At 40.6% G+C, this 21,731-nt stretch overlaps 1 protein-coding gene across 4 annotated transcripts in view; it reads left to right on the top strand.

The window, feature by feature from the left end:
- Positions 1-21,731, top strand: part of LOC138963163 (baculoviral IAP repeat-containing protein 3-like) — an 81,933-nt gene that overhangs the window by 47,920 nt on the left and 12,282 nt on the right. For 2 of the 4 annotated variants that reach the window (XM_070335195.1, XM_070335196.1), the window contains exons 2-5: positions 1,541-3,162; positions 4,042-4,395; positions 4,998-5,173; positions 15,464-15,482. In XM_070335195.1, coding sequence (XP_070191296.1) covers positions 1,956-3,162; positions 4,042-4,395; positions 4,998-5,173; positions 15,464-15,482 — 1,756 coding nt within the window. In that variant the 5' untranslated portion in view covers positions 1,541-1,955. Of the gene's footprint in view, positions 1-1,540; positions 3,163-4,041; positions 4,396-4,997; positions 5,174-15,463; positions 15,483-16,269; positions 16,286-21,731 lie in introns of all 4 variants that reach the window. The other 2 variants (XM_070335197.1, XM_070335198.1) reach the window with 1 other exon arrangement.

Raw genomic sequence — 21,731 nt, forward strand, 5'->3', positions numbered from 1 at the left:
ATTGTAAATTGTTATGTTATCAATACCAGTCTAAAGTATATATATATAATTCTTTTACCATGAAAGAGCTTATTTTGGGTTGGATAATAACAAATGTGTCTGTAACTGTTTAACTTAGAATTTAAATGTCTATCCACACTTGAGAAAAATGACTATGGCAGCATTTCTTGTCCCTCGACTAAAAAATGTGCAAATTCATACTTGTGTTATTTTATCCAAACTTTTTATGTCCTAAACACTCTAAAGAGGCAAAAAAATCAGCAGCTTTCATATCAAGGAAGAAATAATGTTCCATTACCTACAGATGGGAATTTTCATACTGGTTGTTTAAACTTAGACCTTGCAAAGTTTATATTTATGCCACTCTCACAGTATTCACTATTGGCGTTAACCGGTAATTACCGGTATTTTACCGGTTGGAATGAGAAAGTACCAGAAAAAAATTGGCTTTCGGTATGACCTACCGGTTGAGTTTTAGAACTATCTTTTTTTTTCGCTGGTAAAACAACAAAACCAGTACTCTGAGTTAGACAGCTCTTACTGGTTCCAATGACCAGCCTACTGGTTTTTTTCTGGACTGTTTGCATCATAAAAGTTTGCGTACAGGTTTGAAAAATACTAGCGCCATCACTGTCTCAGTCTCACTGACAGGTGTTAGTTCTTTTGAAGAAAGACATGAAAGCCTTTGGTGTTGATTTTAACAAAAAGGGGCTATCTGGCTAATGTCTTTGGGATTCAATTGCTTTCACATTTTAGTAAATATATATATATGCTTACAAGTTACAATCTTTATGTGCAATTTCTGAGCCTTCAATAGAAATTTATGTTCAGAAGTTATGCAATTATCTGGAATGGGACCGGCACGGTTGGCCTAGTGGTAAGGCGTCCGCCCCGTGATCGGGAGGTCCTGGGTTCGAACCCCGGCCGGGTCATACCAAAGACTTTAAAATTGGCAATCTAGTGGCTGCTCCGCCTGGCGTCTGGCATTATGGGGTTTGTGCTAGGACTGGTTGGTCCGGTGTCAGATTAATGTGACTGGGTGAGACATGAAGCCTGTGCTGCGACTTCTGTCTTGTGTGTGGCGCACGTTATGTTCAAGCAGCACCGCCCTGATATGGCCCTTCGTGGTCGGCTGGGCGTTAAGCAAACAAACAAACAAACAAACAAATCTGGAATGGAAAGAGTTTTTGTTTTAAATGACACGCTTATGGACTTACAACATTTTATAGCCTGAAAAATCATAGGTCTGTGCAATTGGAATTTTGACAAATAAGATAATTTTTGTAAGTTATACTGTCATTGTGTCAAAGTTTCATTTGTGTGTGGCCACTGGTGTCATTTTGCTAGCCATGAAGAGAAGAGAACATTTTTGAACTTGCGCTTTGAGTTTAACTTTTTTCAGCTGTACTCTGATCATCCTGTGTGCATGTTTTGTGTGCGTGCAAGACAGTGTGTGTCTGTGTGGCATGTACAGACATTTATATCATGACGGTATAGATTTGCTGTACATTTTATGACATCTTCTCTCTATCATTTGCAGATGTACTTTGACATTGACTCAAGCAAGTATCACTATCACACCATGGGGATGTGGCAAGTAGCTGGGATGTACCTACCTGAGACAACTGAACTAGAAGGAAACAAAGCCTCTGAGGAAGAGGCGATGGATTTGCTTGCGACTTTCCTGATTGTTCCAGCCATCATCCATACACCTGCAGGTCTTTCTTACCATCTAGTTGCTGCACAACATCATCACCATGGTGACTTAGGCATGTTATGCTGATCTCATGTTGGTTTGCCAGGTTCTGTGGCGTCTAGGAATGTTAGCAGCATTCTTGGGAGAACACTAAAGAACCTTGAATTTGATCACTATAACGATTTTGAATTTGGGGAGAGAGATTTTCTCGAACAGAGACAGATACCTACTATAACGATTGTTGTTTCCGCCCAGTAAAATGGCAATGAAAAGAAGCTTCACTATGATAGCTCTCAGTCTCATGATAATTCTGCTACTTGTAATAATTGTATGCATAGAATTTCAGCCACCACAAGAGCAACATAATGCATGTCAGTATACTTGCACGCACCCAGCTGTAAAACATTACAGTGACTTTGTCTGCCAAAGCTGCAACTCCACATACCTGCTAGGGGAAAAGAGATCGTCATCAAATCAAATTATTCTGCAAGGAGAACCTCTCGAACAGTTCGCAATCTTCAGTGCTGTCTTTCGATTTGTTCGTGCCACTGAAGGTTTTGAATATGGGGGGAGAGATCTTCTCGAACAGAGGCACATAATGGTTATCTGGATTTCAACTGTGCTGGTATCGGCAGTCATTGTGTTGCTCATCAAAGGGTACAAGAGAAAGGTGTACCAGGAAGAAAGTGTTGCCCTGAAATTAAAGCCATTTGATACTGAAGTTAATGCCAAGCCTTTTGAAACCAACGACCAGATAAATGAAGAGAGCTTGCTACCTGCTCCACCTCAGAAGATTGGGGTGCACATGAAAAGTATGTCAAAGAAGAGAATGCTCAGTGAAAAGCAAGGGGCAGGTGATCCCTTCCTCTATGCTTTCAACAAGCCTACCATTGATCACTTGTTCAACTTTCGCAGAGATCAATGTTTCCAACAGACATGCACAGCCTGTCCTGCCTCCGTCAGCCTGGCGTCACACTTTGCCAGCGGCACCTACGGCCAGCCCGGATCAAGCCAACAGCTGCAGAAAGAAGGCGTGCGGCTGGCTTCCTTCAAAGATTTCCCCACCTCCGTTTCTGTCTCTGCCATCCGGTTGTCCCAGGCCGGGTTTTTCTACACTGGCGAGCGAGACATGGTCAGGTGTTTCAGCTGTGGAGTTACTCACGATTCCTGGCAGATGGGCGACCGTCCCACTTTGGTACACGCACGCATTTCACCCAACTGCCCCCTAGTTAGGGGCAGTGACACGTCCAATCTTCCCCTTCCCCTGCCTGTCACCAATCGGCCAAGCTTCCCTGAGCCTGGAAGCATCGACAGTGGGTATGGCAGCCACCCCTACGGATCCTCTTCTGGTGCGCCGTCTGCCAATAACGGTGCGTCGTCTACCAATACCGCTGCGCCGTCTGCCAATGCCAGTGTGACAAGTGGCAGTGCCACCTATAGAAGAGAAGAGATACAAGCTGATTCTGGTGAGTGGAGAAACTTTTGACTTCTTCCTGCTGTCTTTCTTTGAACAGTAGAAGGAAGGTGATCGGCCTCCTTTTTTTCAAATCAATCTAAAAGTTTATTTTGACTTGTAACGTTGTAATTTCTAGCACAGTAGCAGGGAAAGTTATTGTTGTAGAATAAAGTGGCCCTATCTTCATAGTCATACCACAAAGTAGTTGGATCAGGACAGGATAATCATTGATTTAGTTTGCTATCAGTATCATACTTAATTATGCTTGATTAGGATGCAGTGCATACTACATGAGCGCTTGCTCTTGGTCTAAAGCCTTTAAAAAAAAAAGTCTACGAGTAAGTTCCTGAAGGGACCTTGGACATAGATCAGTTTTGCCTAAATAATTGTGTTATTATTTTGATTTTATTTTATTAGAGCTGGTGTGTTCAGTGTCAAGTTAGAAAAGGCTCAGGAGATTATTAACTTTGATTAATAAGAGCAGGTGTGTGATAGATAATTTCAAAAGCATTATTTTGTGCTTCCCCCTACCTCCTTTCTGTCTTCCGTCTGCTTTGAGTCATGAGTGTGTGTTCATCTTTCTATCTGAGTCAAGTTCTTTTTTGCCGCGTGTCCCGGAGCTTCTGTGAGGTTTGTGTTTTCTGTTGAGTTTGTGTTGTTGCTTATAGTGGAATCCCCCTTTTAAGACCTCCAAAAATCTGAGAAAATCAGGTATTAACAAGGAGGGAGTCTCATAAGAGTCAAATTTGGGGTAAATTTACCGAGCTTATGAACAAAGATTCTGAGTAAACAGGGTCTCAAAAGGGAGGGAGGCTTAAATTGGGGGGTCTTAAAAGGGTGGTGCCACTGTACCTGTAAATCTCACTGTAGATTTCTGTTTTGTTCACAGCACCAGATGCAGTGCCTGACAGTCTGGCTAGCGGACCCCAGGCCCTGGGGGCATCGTCAATGTCAGCAACCTCAGCCATGGCAACAGCCGCCGCAAACGGGCCGATCGCGTCAAGCCTGGCCACTCCAGAGAACAGTGTCTTTTCTGGGGCTCCGCTCTATGGCATCGCTACCCCCATGGACGGAGGAGCTCCCCGGAATCTGCCCATGCCGACCAAACGTCTGGACTTGGGTGGGGCGGTGTACCCTCTGTACTCGCAGATGGACGCGAGGAAACGCTCGTTCTCTAACTGGGTGGAAGACCAAGGCCTCCCTGCTGTGGATGAGTTGATCACCCTGGGATTCTTCTACGCAGGTTTGATTCTGAGAGTGAAGTGGCCGCCAGGTTGGGAAACTGTGGTGAACGTGACTGAGTGTGAGAGAGTGATTGTGAATCTGGGTGATTGCGTGCTGCAAAACTGTGTGTGGAAACTGGAGTGGCATGTTCGTGTGTGAACAGTGACAACAGTAACAGCAATATAGGAGCTAGAGAATTTATAAACACAATTTGAAATTGAAGATCCAGGCAGGATGAGCTGATCTTCCTCTATGCCTTTGTATCATCGGTGGTCACGCTTCATATGAGCAAACGATTAGTCATGGTATTTTTTAAATAAGTATAAGTTTGATAAAATAAAAAAATAAAGTGACCTGTTGGGTATTCTTTGTGAAAGTGGGCACAATTCATAGGTTAATCTGACATGTTTCTATGAACAATTGAAATCCTTTTGGAAGTGCATTATTGTAAAGTATGATTGTTAATGGTTGAACAAATGTAAATAATGCATTTTTGTCAAAAAGTCAAAGTTCAAAAACAGAAATTGAATGGAGAGAGATCTTCATTCTGCAACTGATAACACATGCATCCACCCACAGCTAAATAAGTGTGTATGCTTATCAGATTTTTTTTCCCTGCAGGTTACGCTGACTGTGTGCGGTGCTTTTTCTGCGGCATTGGCCTGAAGTCGTGGGAACCTGGTGACATTCCTGCAGAAGTGCACGCAAGGTGGCGCCCGACCTGTGAATACCTGAGGCTTGTCAAGGGAGACGAGTTTGTGGATCAAGTAGCGAATGGCGGCAGAAATGTCGGAAATGTGAGTTTTGTTCTTCATCCAAGTAAATGGCTGCAGCGATGCTTGCCTGACCTCTTCCTCCCAAAGTCGCCCCCCCCCCCCCCCTCTTCTTCTTTAACTTTTTTTTCTTCAGATTTTTGGATACAGCAGCAGAGAACTTCTTCTTCTTCTTCAGCGTTCCAGAATTTCTGGTGACGTGTGAGCTTGTTTGCCCATTTGGGTTCCCCACACTATACTCTGAGAGCATAGTCAGCTTCACTCCGCTTTCGTTGAGTAGGCATGCTGGGTTTCCATAACCCACCGAACTCCGACATGGATTACAGGATCTTTTCCGTGCGCACTTGGTCTTGTGTTTGTGTGTACACACGAAGGGGGTTAAGACACTAGCAGGTCTGCACATAAGTTGACCTGGGAGATCGGAAAAATCTCCACTCTTAACCCACCAGGCGGCAGCGACCGGGATTAGAACTCACGACCTTCCAATTAGGAGGCCGACGTCTTACCACCATACCACTGCGCCCGTCGCAGCAGAGAACAAAAACTAAAAAGAGATAGCAGCATGTACAAAAATGAACACTTTGGAAAGTTTTCTTTTTTGTTACCTTGGATGTACATTTACAATCATATCCAGCATGAAATTCACAGGTAAAACCAGGATTGTCCAGATGTAACGCTTGCTCTTTTGACTTCACTTGTATTTGACAATATAAGATGTTTGGCAGCTTCTTGTCTGACCAGCTTTTTTGTCGATCCGAGGGGAGGATATCGTCTTCTGTTTCATCTTTATCGACCAAGGCGGAAGGTCAATAAGGTGACTTATATTTAAGACAGTCCTGGTCCTGATTTTTTGGCAACACTCAGTCAGTGCCTTTTAAAATTATCTGTCGTGCAGCATGTCAAGAAACAAGCAAAAACACATTGGTAGCATTTTTGTGGGCAACGGAAAACAGAGAGGGAAGCAAATATTCAGCACATGCTTCTCACATTCATGAGCAATTAATTCATTATATAAATATTTCATCGTGCACCTTGTACATGACTCGTTCTACTTACACTAAACTAGTTGCAGTGGCGGTTTGAGATGATATACGGGAGTTGTTCTTCAGTACAGAAAGGGGGAAAAGTGGTCAAAATTCAAATCTTTAGTTTTGTTTGTGAAATATAGCTTTTCATAAAGCAGAAATACTGTAGTATCTGATGTACATAAGAAAAAATCACTGGTTCACATGGTTCTTACATAATCTAACTTTTAAAGCTGGTTCTTGTGTGTCTGTGTGTATCTGGGTGCTTTGTGACCAGTTTCTCCCCTAGACTGTATTGAAAAATGCGTCTGTGTGAGCTGACCCCCACTTGTGACCAGTAGCAAAGAACAACTCTTATGTATCTTCCTACCATGTAATAAACCATTATGGATCTGTCTTGGCTTTGGTTTGTGCTGGCATGGAGCTAGTTTAGCTGCACTCTTCATCATGACCTACCACATTCACCTGTGTAATTGTTGACGATGGAGAATGGGATTTTCTGCTGAATTTGCACAATTCAAAGAAGTCAAATTAAACATCACAGCAACTCTTCTTCTCCTTCTTCTTCTTCTTCGTTCATGGGCTGAATCATCCACGTTCACTTATATTTTTACCAAGTTTTGTTTTTTTAATATGTATGACCGTTTTTATTCTGCCATTCAGACAGCCATACGCCGCTTTCAAGGGAAGCATGCTGGGTATTTTCGTGTTTTTATAACCCACTGAACTCTGACATGGATTACAGGATCTTTTCTGTGCGCACTCGGTCTTGTGCTTGCATGTACACACGAAGGGAGATAAGGCACTAGCAAGTCTGCACATTAGTTGACCTGGTTGATTGGAGAAATCTCCACCCTTTACCCACCAGGCTGCTGCAGCCAGGATTTGAACTGACAACCTTCCGAAAAGGAGGCCAATGTCTTATCCACCAGCCCACTGCGCTCGTCACAGCAACTCTAAATGCCAGCATGGACATTTTAAAGACAAAAATACTTTTATTGAATATTAATACTTATTAGTCAAACTATGTGCACAATTTTGCCTTTTAAGACAACACTGCAATTGCTCTTGTATTTTTCTGAATAGGATCTGATTGTAAAACAAAAATTCATGTCATAATGTCAAGAGTTCTGAGAAACAAAGTAGGCTTGATTCAGCAGCATAAAAGTATTGAATGAAACCAGTGTTTAAACTGAGAACATTTTGAAAACAATGCTAGTATCTACTGATCCTTGCTAAAAACATCCGAGACTCGCTGGGTTTAACGTCAACACGGTTTTAAAGCTTCATGGACTGGTAAACCCCCCGCGGGTTAGGGGGAAGAATTTACCCGATGCTCCCCAGCATGTCGTAAGAGGCGACTAACGGATTCTGTTTCTCCTTTTACCCTTGTTAAGTGTTTCTTGTATAGAATATAGTCAATTTTTGTAAAGATTTTAGTCAAGCAGTATGTAAGAAATGTTAAGTCCTTTGTACTGGAAACTTGCATTCTCCCAGTAAGGTAATACATTGTACTACGTTGCAAGCCCCTGGAGCAAATTTTTGATTAGTGCTTTTGTGAACAAGAAACAATTGACAAGTGGCTCTATCCCATCTCCACCCTTTCCCCGTCGCGATATAACCTTCGTGGTTGAAAACGACGTTAAACACCAAATAAAGAAAGAAATGGACTGGTAACCTGACTAATGATATCAACATTTATGGTTTGTGTGACAATAGACGATTTTCAGAAATAACTCCCTCGGGTTTGTATGGGTTGTGAAAGAGTGAATACCCTTGACCTTGCTTTTTTCTGACAGATAAATTCACACGTGCTCCTGTCCAAGTGTTTTCGACACACCCCTTGCTAGTAGTGATTGGCCCCTCCAATGTTTGTCCGATTAAAAGCAAGGCTATTCGCTCTTTCACAACCCATTCAAACCAGACAGGGTTTTTTATTTTAATTTGTCTACTGTGACGACAAGTTGGACTGTTGCATCTCAAAGATGTGCATACATTTGAAGAAGTTGTGATATCAGACACAACTCTCTTGTGAAGTTATGCTTATTACGGCATGTCAATTTGGACACGTTTTGATGTACTACGTGTAATGAAGATTTCATCCGAAGAAATCATTCTTGTCTTTAAAGGAGTATTGCTGGTAATTGTGGAGGTCAGTAGGGGTGGAAATTGACGTGTGTGTGTGTGTGTGTGTGTGTGTGTGTGTGTGTGTGTGTGGGTGGGTGTGTGTGTGTGTGTGTGTGTGTGTGTGTGTGTGTGTGTGTGTGTGTGTGTGTGTGTGTGTGTGTGTGCTCTTACAATGTAGTGACCATCCTCTTTCCAGACACTGTTGTAAGACCCCAACTCTTTTAAGATTTTGTTTTCTGAGAGTTTCTTGTCATGAAGTCTGTGAAGTTATGTCCATTTTGAGACCTCTGTCTTTTAAAACTAAAATTTCCCAGAGTCTTCGGTGTGTTTGTGTGTCAATTAAATCCAGTTCTCAAAAGAAACGGTAAAAAACTGAAATGTGAGAAAACCAGAGCATTTCAGACACTGCACTATTATTCTATAGTTATCCACAAGAGGCTTAGCTGAATGGTAATGTTGGTCTCTGGACAGACTTGTAAACATAAAACTTTTAAACATAGACATTGTCACTCTCAAGTTCTTTAGTAATATTATGTTATGTACCTCACAGTATTTAGTTGCACAGGATAGATTCAGAAATGATTATACTATAATCAAGTTGGAAAAAAAAACCACCTTCTGTTACTTCTTTTTCTTCCAAACAAAACAAACTTTGAAACAAACATTCTCTCTCTCTCTCTCTCTCTCTCTCTCTCTCTCTCTCTCTCTCTCTCTCTCTCTCTCTCTCTCTCTCTGTCTGTCTGTCTCTGTCTCTCTCTCTCTCTCTCTCTGTCTGTCTGTCTGTCTGTCTCTCTCTCTCTCTCTCTCTCTCTCTCTCTCTCTCTCTCTCATCTTGTGATACTAACATTCTTGCTCTATTCCTATCTGGCATTTTGTTTTGGTTCATCACTTTCATGATTGCACATGTAGAAAGCTTATAGATATATATTATACGCGCATTAGTTTGCTTTATAGTTTTTGAGAGAGGCTTTGGAAATGGGTGCTTTCTTGAGACTGTCAGCTATCTGATTGATTTTTTGATTTTTGTTTTTAATTATGTACGAATGTCTGCGCACTGGAGGACATTGTATATATATAATATTGCAGCTTATTCAGCTTTTCTGTTAATGAATGAGCTGAAGTCTCTTCCAAGTGACAGGCATGCTTGTCTGTTGAATGTTAGCTTTCAGACTAATTCTAACTGAAATATATCTGGGCACATGTGAGGGTTATCTGATCATGATCCTTCTCAGAGCTTGTATTATCACATCATGTGCATGCTGATTTCTCTGTTGTTGATTTTTAATTGAATACATATATATCATTTTATATATGAAGCGTCTTGTTATGCTTTTTAGACTTTCTGAGGCTTCAGAAAGAAAAGCATTGAACAGGCATCACAGTATCACAAGCAAGGTTAGGGCTGACTGATTGATCTGTATATGAATATTAAAATGCTTAAGGCACAAATTGCCTGGTCTTACAACCTTTCCTTAGATGAGACAACATGTCTTAGCCAAGTTCTTCTTCTTCTCGTTTGTCAACACGACATGTACTAAATGCACGAATAAAAAGAGAATAGAAAGAAGAAGAGCAGCAGATGAGAAAGAAAAAAAACTTGATACAATCAACATAAGGCCAAAAAAAAAATAGGTGTGGTTACGGTAACATAGCCCCAAAAAATAGGGTAGGTAGGTAGGCAATCACTTTTTTTTTTTTTTAACTTTTTTTTCTAATGTGTACAAATTAAACCTACTTGACAGGGAAATAAGTGTGCGACTCGGGCGCTTTCGCTTTCACTGCGTTTTTTGCACTCGTTTTTTTTTTGTTTTTTTTTTTTTTTTTTTTTGACAAATGTAATAAAAAGTTATAGGATCGGCCCCTAAAATTAGGGTAGGTCGGGTTACCGTAACCACACCTATTTTTTTTTTAGGCCTAAGATAAACGCATTACAGTAACAGGTTACAACCATGACTGCATCATGTGGAGCTCAGAGATGAGCAACATATGTTGGCAGTTGGACATCAACAGTAAGGTTGCCAGTTGCCATGACAATTACGATATTCAGGCAGATTATTTGGCAAACTCAGTGCATGCGCTTAAAGTGTCATTTATGCCTGTCTGAATCTGAAAAAACGCAATGCATTTGACTGTTATGAAATAGAAAAAGATTTGGGGCAGGATGAAGAAGATGGCCGAGTGAAAATAGAGGTTGAGGAAGTAAAAAAAAGGTAGTTGTATCAATGACTATGATAACTACTGTGATGCCTACATTTTTTTAGGTGTAACCACATCATCCCTTTTGATTTCTTCATCATCATTGTTAAGTAATGAACAACACACACACACACACAAACTCTGTGCGTGTGTGCGTTTATTTTTTCTTCATCATTATCATCATGTGTGTGCGTGCGTGAGTGTCGTGAGATTACATTTGACTTCCCCAGTGTTGGTGTTGTAATATATGGATGGAGATGCATTTTCCCAAGATCAACTCTTGTCAGCCTAGCTCACAAACGTGCCTGGTAGTGGCAATGAATGACTACTTCTTCAATCAGCAATGAAGCCTGTTATCAACAAGTCTTGAAAGTTGTATTCAAGAAATGAAAAGAACAAGAAAGAAAAAGATCTTGTCGTAATAATTTTATTTTTTGTTATTCTTACGGATCACTTTTTTTTTTATACAAAATACTGTATTAGAAAGTCAGGCTGAAGGTTACTTTTAACTCTGAATGGCATAAACAGTGCCTGTTTGGTTTTTTCTTCTTTTTCCCTGATATAAATTTGATGAACAGCAGGAATGGTTGAGTGCATGAACAGAATGCACATTCTGAAGACAGGCTGATCTTAGTTGATCTTAATGAAAATACATGCCTTTCAGTTCATTTGTCTGAATCGGCAGTATTTTTACATGAATTGAAAGACTTGAAAAGATGCACTTGCGTGCAGATCTTTGTGATGAGACTGTTAATTGTAAAACCAGTTTTATGTCGTGAAAGGCCATCCATTCCTCTAACATATATAGAAGAAACAGATTGATTTTACATGAGGCAATGTATGTACCGGTAGCTCAGTTGGTAGAGCACTGGACTTGTGATCGAAAGGTCGCAGGTTCGAATTCAGGCCGGGACGGACATGGATCAACTTTATGTGCAGACCCAGAGACGGAAGCCATGTCCCACCCCCGTGTCATCACAATGGCACGTAAAAGACCTTGGTCATTCTGCCATAAGTGCAGGTGGCTGAATACACCTAAACACGCAGACACCTGGGTAGCGCGACTCCGTTGCTGCTAGATTTCCACTGGGAGGAAGCGACCCGAATTTCCCAGCGATGGGACAATAAAGTAATGAAAATGAAAAAATGAAAGAAAACACAGATACCCCCCAAAATCAAATTCAGAAAGCAAGGTTCCCGCGTTAAAATCGAGGGAAAAAATCGGAACAGCAAAAACGGAACAAGCTTTGCATGCCATTGGAAACCGGCACGGTTGGCCTAGTGGTAAGGCGTCCGCCCCGTGATCGGGAGGTCGTGGGTTCGAACCCCGGCCGGGTCATACCTAAGACTTTAAAATTGGCAATCTAGTGGCTGCTCCGCCTGGCGTCTGGCATTATGGGGTTAGTGCTAGGACTGGTTGGTCCGGTGTCAGAATAATGTGACTGGGTGAGACATGAAGCCTAGCTGTGCTGCGACTTCTGTCTTGTGTGTGGCGCACGTTATATGTCAAAGCAGCACCGCCCTGATATGGCCCTTCGTGGTCGGCTGGGCGTTAAGCAAACAAACAAACAAACAAAATGCCATTGGAAAGAACAATCAGTCTTGTAAACAAAGCAGACAGTTTGATTCACCTATCTTTTCAAACAATGTCATTATGGTGTGCAGAACAGTGTAGGTGTCATTCCTCTCAGAAGCTGTTAGTTGCGTTTTTTTGGCTCACGTAAGTGTAGCCTATGCGATCGTAACTTTGTCTGTCTGTGCGTGCGTGCGTGCGTGCGTCTGTGCGTGTGTATGTCTGTGGTAGAAACTCTAACATTTGAAGACGTCACATTACATTGACGTCACATTATGACGTAAGAGGGTTAGACGTCACGCGAAGGAAGTACTGACAGTCTCGGTCATTATTATTTTGAGCGCGCCGAGACTAGTTGGCAGTCGTGTCCTTGTAAGTAGGCTACATGCAGACAGACAGATCTAGATCTAGTGTCTCGCTTTCTTGCACAGTTTCACCTATGCTCTTTCTGTGTGTGTGTGTGTGTGTGTGTGTGTACTGTGTGTGTGTACTGTGTGTGTGTATGTGTGACGGAGTGATTGAGTTTGTGTTACTGTTTGTCGATTTCTTACGTGAGCCTTGATGGCTTCGCCTCTTGTTAAAGCCATTTTAGCGGGTAAATGAGACAAAAGAATGGTACATTTGAGAAACTCCTCAATGCATTGCCTTCAAACTTTTGGTGGTTTGTGCTAACTCATGTTGTAAAATACACACAGAATCTCTGAGAAATGAGTATTGCTGTTATGTGACATGCCTGAAAATCGAGTTTTCAAATTGCAGGCTCAAGAAAAAAATAATTTGTTTGCATTCTTCAAGAACAATAACAGATGCGCCACCCACTTAAATTTTATGTACATTCTTAATCACACATCGGTGATATGAGGATTTCAACGCGAGAGACATTTTAAAGAAGTGGGTGCTTTCACATAGTGAACAGCAAAATGTACTGCCCACGCCTATCAAAGCTCACTGCTGAGCATGGCTCTTGAAAGAGCTTTTTCCAGGAATCTGTATGCATTTAAACCAGTGCGCTGTGAGTGACCGGTGTAGAATATGTGTAAAATTAAAGTGTAACTTGAAGCTTTCATTTCTCTTAATGCCTGCTAAATTTCCTTTTTTTCTGTTCAATGTGACAGGATATATATCTTTATTTTTAATACTCTTTCTGTCATTTCGCACTGAACAGCATAAAGAATGTCTCAAATGACTTAAGATTCTGTGTGCGTTTTAAGACATGTGTTAACACAAATCACTGAAAGTTTGAAGGCAATGCGTTGAGTTACTAAAATGTCCCGCTTTTTGTCTCATTACCTGCTAAAACAGCTTAAAAAAACTCCATTAACGGCTTAAGACAGGATTGACACCTACACCGTTCAGCATGCCAAAACGCCATTGATTGTTAGAAAAGATAGGTGAACAAAACTGACTGTTTGACTACTACAAATTTGATTCTTTCCAAATCCAATGGCATGCAAAACCTGTTCCGTTTTTGCTGTTCTGATGTTTTGTTGATTTTAACACGGGTACCTGTGAATTTGATTTGGGGGGTGTCTGTGTTGTAGGTTTTGCTGTACAGAGTACACATCATGTAAAATCAATCTGTTGGCTGAATATGGTATGGGAATAGATGGCCTTTCCAGTCATATAACTGGTTTTATTATAATCGGTCTCATCACAAAGATCTGCACACACTTGCATGCATCTGCATGCTTATAATGTCTTAACAATGGATAGTATAAAAATAAAACCAGGCTGGAGAACTCTGCAAATTAGCAATTTTCACAAGAAAGCGAATATCTTTCTGAGAGAACAAAATTGGCCCACAGTAAAAAAAATTACTTCAACGAAAATCAACATTGAACAATCTTTTTTGCTCCACTTGATTTGTCATAATTTGAAATGTTTGGTGCGAGTTGTAGCTGCCGAGTGGCCATCAAATTGCCTGTGAAATGAGTAAAATATTTCTGGCCAATCTAGCACCCGCCCCCTCTTCCCAGGTCCGACATCAAGGGCGCTGCCCCTGGACCTTGGCCTGCGTTTTCAGAGACTTTGTTCTCCAGCTGTTCTCCAACCTGAGTAAAAAATATAAAAAAAAGTGTGTTCAAATGTGAAGTGTGAGTAACAGTCATTCTCAAGGGGAAGAATTAACCTATTACATTTGTTAGCAACCATGAGTCACCATGCATTTTCAAATGCTTCATGTGTCTTTGTTTCTTGGTCAGATTTCTTGTTTTAGTTTGGGTGGCCCTTTGTGTTTCTAAGTTTTCTGTTGATACTTATATGCTCAGTGTGCATACTTCGATGAAACCTCTCATAGCAGCTGAGGAATGAAGTGAATAGATTTTTTTTAACTAGCTGCATAGGGGCGGGGATGTAGCTCAGTCGGTAGTGCGCTGGATTTGTATCCAGTTGGCCGCTGTCAGCGTGAGTTCGTCCCCACGTTCGGCGAGAGATTTATTTCTCAGAGTCAACTTTGTGTGCAGACTCTCCTCGGTGTCCGAACACCCCCGTGTGTACACGCAAGCACAAGACCAAGTGCGCACGAAAAAGATCCTGTAATCCATGTCAGAGTTCGGTGGGTTATAGAAACACGAAAATACCCAGCATGCTTCCTCCGAAAACGGCGTATGGCTGCCTAAATGGCGGGGTAAAAAACGGTCATACACGTAAAATTCCACTCGTGCAAAAAACACGAGTGTACGTGGGAGTTTCAGCCCACGAACGCAGAAGCAGAAGAAGACTAGCTGCATCATGTGACCAGTTAGAAATTGGCAGGTCAGAATGTAAAATGTTAACAGTAATGCATTATGTGCATGATTGACGATGCTTGTGTTCAAAAAACGATTCTGAGAAACAGCGTCAAAAGTTTTTAAAATAGTGTCAAATGTTAATCAAACATTTTGAAAATGATCGCTTTATTGCAAGGAAGAGGTTGAGGATGACAACATTACTTCGCACAATGATTCTATGAGACTATGGTGTTCAAAGTACCAAAAAATGCAGAGAACCCAAAATACATTTCTTGACCAAAATGTCATGCCATCTGTGGCCTTAAAATATCCACACAAGAAAACTTTTCATTAAAAATGTCAAGCTAACGGCAGTAAACTACTCAAATTTTGTATCTAATTGTATAGAATTAATTTCTTCATTTTGGTACATATCAATTTCAGCAAAAAACATACTGGTTATCCAAAACAAACGAGTTCAAAAATGAAGGAAATTCAGGTGCAGAAATCAATTGGACATGAAGTATTTGAAAATGGTGACTCATGGTGCTTATAAAATGATTAGGTGATCAATGTTACTCCATGTTCACATTAGTGATACACATGAACTTAAATTGGTTCCAAGATTGGCTGTTTATGGAATTGACTACATTGTTTGTTTTGTGGAACGCATATTTACTTTCAGGGTCAACGGTCGTCTCAGGGTGAGTTTCCATTTTGTTATTACCGTACTTTCCGGGTGACAAGGCGCTTCGTTATACAAGACGCACCCCCTTCTTTTTAAAAAAAATTGTAATCCAGTCACCCATTGGACGCAGGGGGCCGATAGGGCGCACCAAAATGACCCAGTTTTTGCCATGAGAGGTGGTTCCCCTGTCATATCTGAGAGAGGAAACACTTCCTGCACCGGGATCAGTGACCGGTCAGTGACTGACTTTAACTGAGTGAAAATATGTGTGCTCTGTGTGTGCGGCCAGATTAAAGGCATTGTGATAGCTGGGTGGCCTTGTTTATAGACACGACCTTCTTCCCAGGGGTCAATGACCCAGTTTTTGCCATGAGAGGTGGTTCCCCTGTCATATCTGAGAGAGGAAACACTTCCTGCACCGGGGTCAGTGACGGATCAGTGACCGAGTTTAACAGAGTGGAAATCTGTGTGTGCGGCCAGATCAAAGGCAGGGCAGTACCTAGTAGCTGAAACATGCCTTATCACAAGTTGTTTGACTGGTACTCAAGCGGTCTCTTTTTTTCTCGTATTTCATACACGGATTAGGGCTTTGTTATACAAGACGCAGGGGTCGAACTCGAGGAAAAAGTCGCGCCTTATGACCCGGAAAGTACGGTACGTTATAGGTGTATCGTGCCTGATGATTAGGTGATCAATGTTACTCCATATTCACATTAGTGATACACATGAACTTAAATTGGTTCCAAGATTGGCTGTTTATGGAATTGACAACATTGTTTTGTGGAACGCATTTTCATTTTCAGGAACGGTCGTCTCAGGGTGAGTTTCCGTTTTGTTATTACGTTATAGGTGTATGGTGCCTAATCCTGTTTGTGTGAATGGTAGTGTACCACAGACCGTTACATGCGCTAACAGCATCCTTCCACTTGGACACATACCACAAATCAACAGCCTGCATGTATACTTCTGGTGCAGAGTAGAATTCTTTTGCTGAATTATGGTGCAGGTTGACAAGGGTCAGTGATGACATTAATTCAGCAAAACCTTCTCACTCTGCACAGGGAAAAGCAAGTCTAGATTGTTGGTATGTCTAAGTAAACGGATGATCTTATCCCTCATAAAAGCCTGCATGGACAGACCGGAAGGGTTTGGTGCTATGATTTCTGTTCTATTTGCATGGCATAGTTTCCCAGTTTGCGTTTCATTGTTACTGCATACTATTTACTGCTCTGCACAAATCATTTATTTTTTTCCATCATTGAATTTTCTTTCAAACTCACCTTGACATCACGGTGAAATTCTTTCTTTGTGCTCTTGTTCAAATTAACAGTTCTGAAATGTATTGATGAAATTGAAAGCCAACACTTTGACTGAAATATCTTATGAAAGCCTCACAAGAGTGATACAGTAAATGAATAAATACATAATTATATTGATTTATCAGTCAGTCAGTTAATCGACCAATAATTAATGAGTACTGATCTATGGTAATACGAATCAACTGCATTTTAACTCACTTATTGAGTCAATCTTTATCAACCTGCATATAGCTTTTCATGGCCTAGAATTAAGTATGGAAACATATTTCAGATTTATTTTCATTTACACTATGTGCTAGTTTCAACTAGAATCAGATTTCATTGGATGGAATAAGAGTAGAATTAGTAAATGCACTATAGCAGATCAAAACAGATCGCATGTCTAAGTGTCTAAGGCGTGTTTGAAGTTGCTTAGAACTATGTCTGGGATAAAGTTCGGATTTGAAGTAGCATAATAGAACTACGGCTGGAAATTTAGTAACTCAGTATTTTGTTTCCCTCAGACCATGCAGTTCCTTATTAGCATGTTAACTCTGAAAATACAATATTTATTTTTTTTCTCTCCTGATTATGCACAATTCAAGAGAAGGAAAAATCAATTGCCGTTAAAAATCTTATATCATTGCTGATTCTACTCCCTGACTGGAAGATCATTGTTCCACATGGGACTGTAATCTGACTCCCTGAGTTTTAACGTCCTCTCTGTCCAGTGGGACAGGTATTGGCTGAGGATTATGATGGCTGCAGCTGTCTTCTTTGACACACCAGCTCTATAATGTCTCGTCAAAGTAGAGGGATACGATCATGATGATGATATGTCGAGAGATGATGCATGATCCATGAACACAAACAAGCGACAAAATGGTTTTAAAGCCAGCAACCTGCAGACTAAGTTTCGTCCCCACCCCATTCCGTCTATTTTGAAGCACTTACAAGGGCAGTGCAGTGTTGTTCCCAGGCATCTGTCAAAAAGCATACTTTTTTTTATCTGAATCATTGCTTCATTTCCTAAATATTGAAAAAATCCTTTTTGATTTGATTGAAACAAATCATAGAACATTAGTATGGAATTGTTCACAGTTCAGCAATACTGTCAGTTCAGTTGTATGCAAGATGGTCCTTCGTGCATCGAGTGATGGCCTCAACGCAGCAGCCCTTGAAATGAAGCTTGCATCGACTTGTCTTCAACAGAACACATTTCATTTGCAACACAGAGGCTGACTTGCAGGTGACAGAACAACAACATAATGCTCACAGGAGCCTGTATCAAAGTGCCTGGACGGGAACCGTTGATCAAAGTATCCCACTCCATAACTTCTACTGCAGTAGGTTTTTGGATTCGATACTTCGATCGACAGACCCGGGCATGCACTTTGATACAAGCTCCTGTGCATATTAATAGCTAGCTACTGTGTTTTTCGCCATGATTTTAGAGTCTGATTTCATGACAGAAGCAAGTGTAATAAAGCTGGTCTGTGACTCGTTGGTATTAGGCTTGTCTCGTCAAAATGTCAGACCCTGCTTTCATGCTGAAAACACAACAGCTCACAATTACCATAATCTCTAAGCCTGTTAACGTTTTGAAGTTGTTTTTTTCTTAGTTATTTAAACATTCTTACAAGTGTCTTTTTCACCGTGTCGTTTCCTTTTTGAGTCACTTGAGAAAAAGTGACTCTATGTAATCGGTCAGTGTTAGTCTGTCCGGCCGGCCGGCCGTCCGGCCGTCCGGCCGGCCGGCCGTTCGTAGACACCACCTTAACGTTGGACTTTTCTCGGAAACTATCAAAGCGATCGGGCTCATATTTTGTTTAGTTGTGACCTCCAATGACCTCTACACTTTAACGATGGTTTCGTTGACCTTTGACCTTTTTCAAGGTCACAGGTCAGCGTCAAAGGAAAAATTAGACATTTTATATCTTTGACAAAGTTCATCGGATGTGATTGAAACTTTGTAGGATTATTCTTTACATCAAAGTATTTACATCTGTAGCCTTTTACGAACGTTATCAGAAAAACAAGGGAGATAACTAGCCTTTTCTGTTCGGCAACACACAACTTAACGTTGGGCTTTTCTCGGAAACTATAAAAGTGACCGGGCTCAAATTTTATGTGAACGTGACTCATTGTGTTGTGAATAGCAATTTCTTCCTGTCCATCTGATGCCTCATATAATATTCAGAACTGCGAAAGTGACTCGATCGAGCGTTTGCTCTTCTTGTTCTTTCCTATATTTTAAAGGTTAACCTCTGACTTCTCGTTTCTTTAATTCGAGTTTTTCTGAGTGTACCAAGACTTAGATTCATGTTTAACTCTTTCGTTTAGGCATTAGAGAATGTAGACAGTAGGACTAGCACTCTGGTTACCAAAGTATCAATGTATTGTTTTGTTGCTGTTTTTGTTGTTGTTATCGTTTAGTTTTGTTGTTGTTGTTGTTGTTGTTGTAACATTGTATTGAGTGTCATTGTAGACAGAGACAGTAACAACTCTTAAATCAAGGACAGCTAACAGCGCCTCATGTGAATCAAACTAATTAATTGCATTCGCATAGATTTTAGGTAGTCCTAACTGTAAATCATTGAAAATTATTTCCCCAATCTCTAGATAATTCTTGATTTTCAAATATCAAAGTGCATTTCTCAGTTTTTGTGCCCCACAATCAGTTTTTGTGAATAAACAAAAAGTTTGCTGCTTCAATGCCATTCTAACATAATGAGCACTGTGAACAACAACCCATTGGTTTAATTATCGCTTTGTTTCTGACCCCGAGTACTGTGAATTAAACATTTAAGTTTGCCATTCTGATCCTGCATTAAGGATGAAGTAAATTTAACCCAAAATTTACCATGTTGGTCCTGGCAGTATCAGTGCTGTCAATTAAACATTTAAGTTTGCCATTCTGATCCTGCATTAAGGATAAAGTAAATTTAACCAAAAGTTTACCATGTTGGTCCTGGCAGTATCAGTGCTGTGAATTAAACATTCAAGTTTGCCATTCTGATCCTGCATTAAGGATGAAGTAAATTTAACCAAAAGTTTACCATGTTGGTCCTGGCAGTATCAGACTGCTGTGAATTAAACATTTAAGTTTGCCATTCTGATCCTGCATTAAGGATGAAGTAAATTTAACCAAAAGTTTACCATGTTGGTCCTGGCAGTATCAGTGCTGTGAAAATGTAAACTTTGCCATGCCGTTTAAATCGTGATGGTGATACAATGTGTGAATATCTTAAAATGTTTCTGCATTTATCCTGACACTGACAGTGAGTGCTGTGAATGATGTTACACTGGTTGCTAATTTGATCACAACTGTGAATGCATAACATAAAAGTTTTTCATGTTGATGACCCGACAAAGATATCTGTAAAAAATGTGAACGTGACATTGAACAAAATGGTGACACTGGCAATATTTTGTGGCTTTGTGAGGAGTCGGGGGGGTGTCCAATAGTGAGTAATGGTTTATGTGTTTAAACCATCTCAGTTGCATGCTTTTACATGGTTTATTGTGTGAGCATGGAGTTTTGGTTGCAGCTTGATGGAAGAAGTGTAATCAGACCATACAAGAAACAAAATGGTTTAGCTGTTTAAATGTGAATATTATTGTATGGTTCAGGGGTCCTTTGGTAGATCTTGATGTCAAAGCCAAAGAAGGAATATATATGCCCATTTTCATGTTGCTAACAAATTTATTTTGAACCTATTTTCCTATTATTTTCATGTAAAAAGCAAAGCTCTGATTTAAAGGATTTGGACCGCATAGGCAAGGGGAGTAATCATGCTTCTGTCTAACTTGTGAGAACGCAGTTGCTTCCCTTAAAAGTTTACTTCGGCAACCGTTTTTGTTCAGTTCAATGCAGCCCCTCCCCTGCTTTATCGCGAAACGAGTATGTTGCAGTTCTATATTTTTTTTACCCCAAATACCGCGATATTGTCGAAGTCAACTGTAGTAATAAAGGTAATTATAACTGATATCCTCAGAAAGTGGTATTCCCAGGTTTATTCTGTATTTGACCTGAAAATTAATGGAAAATAAGGTTGGATAGAGATTGAAAAGGAACGTGAAAATGGGTACATTATTCGGGCCGTCATATTCAGTATTTGTACATTGTTTGGGTGTGGTTTGGTTTGCGTTAATGTGCCATTAGGTGTGCGTGATCCTTGAAATGGCTGGTGTTGTGAATTTGTCCATGCAGGTGTGCATGAGGGTGGTGTTCTGACTCGATCAGTAATACTATCTAGCTGCTCTTATTCCTTTGGTTGTATGAATATTGTTTGTTTTTTTGGCCGTTTTAATTAATCAGAAACTACTAAGTCACTTTGATATCTTATTTTAACATTTGTATTGCTGTTGTGAATAGAAATAAATACGAAAATAAAGAAATGATCAAGAACGCATACATATGCTATAGGTATAAGGCTTGTTTAGCTCCAAAGTAGGAGCCAGCTATTAGGAAACAAATTGTACTCAGATATTGCATTTGGAACTCTATATATTATAATACTGTACTAGTCTATATATATGTCACCTGTGGAACCTGGCCTTGCACTATTGATGAAGCTTCAGGATATCTTCCTCCACACTTAAACCCATCCTCCACACTTAAACCCATCCTCCACACTTAAACCCATCCTCCACACTTAAACCCATCCTCCACACTTAAACCCATCCTCCACACTTAAACCCATCCTCCACACTTAAACCCATCCTCCACACTTAAACCCATCCTCCACACTTAAACCCATCCTCCACACTTAAACCCATCCTCCACACTTAAATCCATCCTCCACACTTAAACCCATCCTCCACACTTAAACCCATCCTCCACACTTAAACCCATCCTCCACACTTAAACCCATCCTCCACACTTAAACCCATCCTCCACACTTAAACCCATCCTCCACACTTAAACCCATCCTCCACACTTAAACCCATCCTCCACACTTAAA

This window comes from Littorina saxatilis, linkage group LG3, assembly GCF_037325665.1.
Source record: "Littorina saxatilis isolate snail1 linkage group LG3, US_GU_Lsax_2.0, whole genome shotgun sequence".
Lineage (NCBI taxonomy): Eukaryota > Metazoa > Mollusca > Gastropoda > Littorinimorpha > Littorinidae > Littorina > Littorina saxatilis.